Here is a 7202-nt window from a genome sequence, read left to right on the forward strand (position 1 = left end):
GAAACAGTGGAAACAGTGTCAGACTTTATTTTGGGGGGCTCCAAAATCACTGCAGATGGTGACTGCAGCCATGAAATTAAAAAACGCTTACTCCTTGGAAGGAAAGTTATGACCAACCTAGATAGCATATTCAAAAGCAGAGACATTACTTTGCCAACAAAGGCTTGTCTAGTCAAGGCTTTGGTTTTTCCAGTGGTCATGTATGGATGTGAGAGTTGGACTGTGAAGAAGGCTGAGTGCCGAAGAATTGATGCTTTTGAACTGTGGTGTTGGAGAAGACTCTTGAGAGTCCCTTGGACTGCAAGGAGATCCAACCAGTCCATTCTGAAGGAGATTAGCCCTGGGATTTCTTTGGAAGGAATGATGCTAAAGCTGAAACTCCAGTACTTTGGCCACCTCATGCGAAGAGTTGACTCATTGGAAAAGACTCTGATGCTGGGAGGGATTGGGGGCAGGAGGAGAAGGGGACGACAGAGGATGAGATGGCTGGATGGCATCACCCACTCGATGGACGTGAGTCTAAGTGAACTCCGGGAGTTGGTGATGGACAGGGAGGCCTGGCCTGCTGCGATTCATGTGTTGCAAAGAGTCGTGTCGCAAAGAGTCGGACACAACTGAGTGACTGAACTGAACTGAACTGGAGAGGATGAGGGTTAGTTAGGCCGGCTGGGCTGGCCTGCTTTTTAAAAAATTAATTTAAAAAGTGTAATATAGTTGATTTACAATTATGTGTTAATTTCTGCTGTATTATATAGCAAAGTGATTTAGCCATCCACACATATACACTCTTTCTTAAAAAAATTCTTTTTTGTTATGGTTTATCACAGAATATAGAATAAGGTTCCCTGTGTTATACAGTAGGGCTTTGTTATTTACCGTTCTATATATACTAGTTTGCATCCGCAAACCCAAAATTCCCACTCCATCTCTGCCTTTCCCCCTCCCCTTGCAACCACAAGTCTGTTCTCCATGTCTGTGAGTCTGTTTCCCCATGTCTGTGAATCTCTTCCTCCATGTCTGTGAGTCTCTTCCTCCATGTCTGTGAGTCTGTTTCCCCATGTCTGTGAGTCTGTTCCTCCATGTCTGTGAGTCTGTTTCCCCATGTCTTTGAGTCTGTTCCTCCATGTCTGTGAGTCTGTTTCCCCATGTCTGTGAGTCTCTTTCTCCATGTCTGTGAGTCTGTTTCATTAAAGTTCATCTGTGTCATATTTTAGATTCCACAAATAAGCGTTATCATATAGTATTTATCTTTCTGGTGTGAGAATTTGGTATGAGAATCTTCAGGTCCATCCATGTTGCTGCAAGTGGCATTATTTCGTCCTTTTCCTGGCTGAGTAGTACTCCACAGTACACATGCGCCACATCTTTATCCGTTCATCTGTCCATGGACGTTTAGGTTCCTTCCACGTCTTGGCTGTTGCATATAGTGCTGCTGTGAGCATGGGGGTGCATGTATCTTTTTGAATTATATTTTTGCCCGGATATATTGAGCTGACCTGCTTAGTGTCTGGGACCCTTCTCCTCAGGTGTTCCTGCCTGGTTCCATTTATCAGCTACTTCAGCCAGCATCAGACCTACTGCCTGGGCTGCGGGCAGCCACAGGACGAGGGAGACACAGAGAATTCGGTGGCCTGCAGTACCCCAGGCTGCAGAGGTGAGAGTTCCGGGGAGGATGCCTCTGCTGGGGCTCTCAGCATTTGTATGTGACAGTCAGCTTTTATAACTTCTGTACCTCACCTTTTGTACCCCTCCCTTCCTTATGACGCATGTCCTCATTTACACAGAACCCTCAGGTAGCTCATTTTCTCTGTGTGCCTTAATCCTCCAGTGCAAGTAGAATTCCTATGCAAGTGGTATTGCAGCACTTCCCCAGAGTGCATGGTTTGATGAATGGTCTCCCCCTTGGGTGGAGTTGGGGAGGTAAGGGCTGAAAGCTCGGGAGCACAGTGCTGGGGTTGGGGTAGGGGAACAAGTTCAATTCCTTCCCTCCTGGCCTCCTCCAGGTCTCTTCTGTCTCACCTGCTTCCGTCTCCTGGGCAACACCTGCTCCGTGTGTGCATCTCCCCTCTCCTACCAGGAGGAGCTGGATCTAGAGCTGTGAGTCTCAGGCGACATGGGGTGGCTGGAGACTGTGGGGGCAGTGGGAGTGGCCACCCCTCCTGCAGGACCTCTGTAGGCTACTGAGATGGGAGGCTTCTCCAGGGACTCCAGTGACGAGGAGGGCCCCCGCCTATGGCTGGCTGCCGCCCACCGAAAGGGTCCTGAGCAGGAGGCGCTACTGCGGCAGCAGCTCCAGGAAGCGCTGGGCAGGACCCTCTCACGGGATTCCATGTCGGAATCCAGGTGAGCGGAAAACTTCAGGAGTGGGGGCTGGGAGGCTTAAGCATGTTCAGTCACATTTATCAAGGGTTTCTTGGGTGCCTGGCGCTCTGCTAGAGCTGGAGATATAAAAGGGGTGGGGGGGAGGTTTGCCCCATGCCTGCTGTGTCAGCACCCCTGCCCCGGGGTGAGTGGGGGAGAGTGACATCAAGTAGATAAGGGACAATGTAGACAGCGCCCCAAATGAGGAGTGAACCAGGCTCTGGGAAGCACAGAGGACTGAACACCCAGTTTGGGATGGAGGCGTCACGAAAGAAGTCAAAAAAATTGGTGGGCTTGATTTTCACTCACAGAGAGCCAAGTATATCAAATGCTGTGAGATTATCAAGTAGGATGAAGCCTGGAAGCCAGAGGGTTTGTTAGGCTGAGGAGTGCAAGAGAACATTCCAGGGGGAGGCTTGTGTGAGTCTGGAGAATATGGCACACTTAGAGGTGGGGGGAGGGTCAGGGAGAGGTGTATTTGTGGCTGGGTGGAGACAGCAGAGCATACTGGGAGATGAGGTTGGCCATCAAGGCAGGGAGAGGTGGGAGAGGGCCTCAGTTTACCATCTGAAGGTCCTCAGTCAGAAAGTGATGTATTTGTATTTGTCTTTGGGGACAATAAGCTAAGAAGGCAGAGTGGAGGCAGGGTGGGAGCAGGGAGACCAGAGAGGAGGCTGTCTTAGCTCAGGAAAAGTTGGTGATGGCCTCAGGATTGAGGTGCTGAGAATGACAGGGAGCTTGTGTTTGGAACTGGGTAGTGTTAGGGCAAGAGGAGAAACAGGTTCTGCAGAAACAATGGCCCAGTTCTAGACCTTTCTGGTATCTGTAGGGAATCCACTGGGAATGCCCAGGGGACAGTTAGAAAAGGGCAGGGCTCTGGGCCAGAGGTATCTTTTGGGGGGTTGTTGACTTGGAGACTGAGAGAGATGAGCTGGATCACCCTGGTGGAGGGCAGGGCAGCAGAGGAGGGGGCAGGGACAGGACCCTGAGGGGCTCCATCACAAACCAAGGAGGGGAGAGACTCAAGAACAGAGAGCCAAGCAGATCCAATGCTGTGAGATGATCAAGTAGGATGAAGCCTAAAGACTGGCCATTGAATTTGGTGGTCGAGAGATCCTTGGAGTGGCTTTTGGGGCTATTTCTCATGGTGTGGGGAAGGCCAAAACCAGTCCTCGTGGGTTGAGGTGGGTGACTAGTAGAGAAGACTCAGAAACAGGGTACTTGGCTCTGTGTCACTGTTGCAAGAAGTTTGGGAATTCTTTTTTTTTTTTTTTAATATAACTGCTATAGTTTAAAAAAGGAAGCTTGATGGTAAAGAGGAGAGAGTTAGCTTCATAGAACAAGAGAGTAGCTTGAAGGGAACCTAAAAGATTTTTCTTTATCCAAGAAAAAGCTTGTTCTTTACCCAAGTATGGGGAGATTTGAGGATTTCAGAGATGAAAAAAGTGTTGAAGAGTGAGAGATGCCGGAGAGATGGGATCTAGGGCCAGGTGAACAGGGTGGCCTCAAATAGGACCGGGCTCGCCCGAGGCAGGAGGGGAGAGGGCATGTTCCTCCCAGCAGAGCTGAGCCTGCTCCAGTCTGGTGGCCTTACTTTTCTCAGGGTGAGGGGGTGGGGGTGGGGACTGGGGGTGGGGATAGGAGGCATGCACACCTGCTGAAACAGTAAAGAATGGGGTTGGGAGTGGAATAAAGGTTTCAAGGAGTGGGTGGTGGAGGTTGAAATGCCTGCCTTGGGGAGTGTGCAAAGGAGCCAACTGGGGAGGTTAAGAGATTTCCAGGGAGCGTTAAAGGCTCAGATGAAGTTGAAAATCATCACGTGTAATGAGACTCCAGCATGCTAGGTTACGTGGTTTTCCCCAGCAAATGTGGTAGCCATGAATGGGCTTCCAGGGTTAAAGGCTTTTTCTGGGCAGGTCAGGAGATGACGGGGTGAGAATTGGGGTGTTTTAGTCAGAGTATCTAAGATGACTGGGGAAGAGAAAGGGGTTGAGACCCCAATGGGCAGCCCAAGGTCCATGTGTTGCTGGGGTGTTAAAGCAGAGGCCAGGAAGGATGCAGACAATGCGCCAGGCCCAGGAAGAATCCAGGGGATAAATCCAGAGAGTAGCCAAGATTGAGGGTGATGTCCGAGTAGGAGCAGAGAGGAAGGTCATTATGGCCAAGGAGGTTGAGGATTGGAAGTGTCTGGAATGTTGTGTTGGAAGAGTGTGCCCACCAGCGAGAAAGCAGCTGGGCCACAAGAGCGGCTCAAGTCTGGTACCAGCACCCTGGATGCGTATGGCAGGATGTCGGCAGGGCCTGGGGAGATAGGCACAGCCCGGGAGTGTAGCTTCCACGGCAGCCAGGGGCTTTGCAATACGCCACAGGCAGGCCAAGTCTGAGAAAGACAAGTAACCTCCACTTGGGAGGACTGAAGAGAAAACTGTCCAGTGGTCACATTCCAGTGTGAATGGGGCACCGGAAGTTAGTAATGAATTCAGAGGCTGAAGGGGAAGGAAAGTTTTATTTTGAGCGGTTCCAGAGGGCTCAATGAAGTTAAAAGCTGGGCAGCCAGGGAGGTACACTACAGCCTTGAGTGAGTATTATTTCCGAGGTCACTACTGGTTCTGCCCTTGCAAAGCACATGACCTTGGGCACATCACTGCCCACTCATCTCTGAGCCTAAAGTCAGAAGATATCTACAGACACACGCTGGCTTGCCTTGGAGGGGCCTGTGAGAGCCGCAGTGGCTGGAAGATAACAGGAGCCAAATCTGAATAGACAGGGCAGGTGCAGGAGGCAGGAAGTCACCTGTGAAAACAGAATCCTGGTGACTGGGCCACCCTCTTCCTCTCCTTACTAGTGACCTGGATGAGGAGAAGGGGCTTCGGGAGAGAAGGCACAGGTAGCCACTCCAACCTGAGGCCCCATCTGTCAGCAGCCCCCTCAGCCCCACTGACCACCTCAGAAATCCTCTGCCCTCAAAGCAGTCCCATCTCTCATTTCCCTCTCCTCCCCATCCCTCCCACCAACCTCCAAAATAAAGAAACCAAAGGTGGACACAAGCGTGAATCTTAAATTATTATTATTTCTTCCTGTCGCTTACACCCAAGGTGGGGGGCAAGGGAAGGGGAGGGGACAGGAGAGGGGGGACCGCCTCCCCCCTTAAGGCACTGAATGGAGAAGCCGCAAGGGGGGGGGGGAGGCCACACTGTCCTCACTCCCCGGGGCTGGGCCCCCCATCACCTGAAATGCAAAGAGGAGGCCCAGAGCAACCCGGCCTCCCCCTACCCCAATATATTACATCATCACTTTTTAAATAGAGACAAGGACTGGTCCCGCTACCCCCTCCCTGTGACCCCCCCCACTATTGGGGGTACCTGGGCAGCTGTGCAAATGGGCATGGGGGTGCATGGGAGGGAGAGCACCGGGCCCCTGAACCTGCCCCTTTTAAGGAGGGGGGGGCCGCCAGGCCAGGGAGGGGAAATAGTGCAAGGCAGAGCCCAGGCCCGAGCGGGGTCCAGCACCCAGCGAGGAAGCGGGGGAGATACCCCCACCCCCAGCAGAATTGGGTAGTTAAAAATCTGAAACTAGATTTCAACAAGACCAACAGAAAAGGCTATGTACAGAACGGGGGTGGATTCAATCCTAAGGGAAGAGTGAGGGAATTATTCTCCCCACCCCAACAGGGAGCCCTGGCAGGCAAGGGTCTGAGGGGAGGACTCCTTTCCCACAGGGCCGCAGCCCACTTTCCCTGGGGGCGGGCGAGCAGTTCGGCGCCCCGGCCTTGGCAAGGGGGCGCGGCTCAGCCGCTGGGGTGGTGGGGGTGGAGAAGGCGGCTCCCTGGCAGTGGCCGCCAGGGGCGCTCGCCCGCGCAGGGCACAGCCGCCAGATGGCGCCTGCCGGCCCGTTCTCCGCCAGGCTCCCCCCCAGCCCCTCACCCGGTCCCACACCCAGCACCGCGCCAGCCCGGGGGCGGCGTGAGTCAGGGGCGGCAGCGGCGGTGGTGGCGCTCGCACCTGGGCGGGGAGGAGGTGGGGAGGAGAAAAGGGTAGGACACCGCCCGGCCCGCCCTGCCCTCTGGCCCCGGGGAGGGAGCGGCGGGAACAAGACATTCCCTGCCCGGGGACGCGGGAGGGGAGGGCAGGGGAGGAGAACCGGCAGCGGCTCCCCTGGCTGGGCGGGGCCCTCCCGCTGCCCCCAGGGGCGGGCGAGCCAATCAGGCCACCCCGCCCCCTTCTCCAGGACCCCATGACTCAGCGCTGGGAGAAGGGCGGAGGGGGACTGGGATGGCTCCTTCCTTTCAGGCCCAGTCCCCGTCTTTCAAGCTTTTACCTTGCTTTCCCCCCACTTACCCATCCTTTGCCGCCCCCCTTTGCGTAATTCACTGCCAGGAAAAGGGAACAGAAACCAGGAAGGAGGGGTCTCGAAAGGGAGGGGCAGTCCTTCACCCCCTTACACAGCCAAAACCCCAAGGGGCATGGGGGCGGGGCAAGGCTTTGGTCCCAAGCCCCCCACCCCCTAGAAACCCGCATAGCCGAAGAGGGACCCCACAAATCAGAAATACATTATTGCTTCTACTCCCCAGGAGCAGCTGGGGACAGGGACCCCACCTTTACAATGGAGCTGTAAATATATACATAATATCATATGTATCACTCCTTGGGAGAGCACCCCAATCTGGGGAGACTCTGCCCCAAAACCTTCTCGGCTTGGAACTGGAATGAGGGCTCTGAGGGAAGGAGCCTATTTCCGATGCCAGGGAGACTCAGTGCCTGAACCCCCAGCGCCGTCTCTGCTGTATACATGCCCACTGCTTGGCATGGGCCGTCCCGGTCCCCGTGCTGCTCCAGCTCGGC

At 54.1% G+C, this 7202-nt stretch overlaps 2 protein-coding genes across 2 annotated transcripts in view; one reads left to right on the forward strand and one right to left on the reverse strand.

Annotated features, from left to right (window-relative positions):
* Positions 1–6923, forward strand: part of DCST2 (DC-STAMP domain containing 2) — a 15790-nt gene extending 8867 nt beyond the window's left edge. Inside the window, exons 12-15 of the mRNA XM_010838316.1 lie at positions 1527–1654; positions 2004–2097; positions 2203–2343; positions 5207–6923. Coding sequence (XP_010836618.1) covers positions 1527–1654; positions 2004–2097; positions 2203–2343; positions 5207–5252 — 409 coding nt within the window. The 3' untranslated portion in view covers positions 5253–6923. The remainder of the gene's footprint in view (positions 1–1526; positions 1655–2003; positions 2098–2202; positions 2344–5206) is intronic.
* Positions 5509–7202, reverse strand: part of ZBTB7B (zinc finger and BTB domain containing 7B) — a gene marked incomplete at its 5' end in the record, with an annotated part of 3535 nt that continues 1841 nt past the window's right edge. The window contains 3 exons of the mRNA XM_010838437.1: positions 5509–5589; positions 6285–6362; positions 6699–6730. Of these exons, the coding sequence (XP_010836739.1) occupies positions 5509–5589; positions 6285–6362; positions 6699–6730 (191 nt within the window). The remainder of the gene's footprint in view (positions 5590–6284; positions 6363–6698; positions 6731–7202) is intronic.

The sequence above is a fragment of the Bison bison genome, unplaced genomic scaffold (genome assembly GCF_000754665.1).
Source record: "Bison bison bison isolate TAMUID 2011002044 unplaced genomic scaffold, Bison_UMD1.0 scf7180017864093, whole genome shotgun sequence".
Taxonomy (NCBI): Eukaryota; Metazoa; Chordata; class Mammalia; order Artiodactyla; family Bovidae; genus Bison; species Bison bison.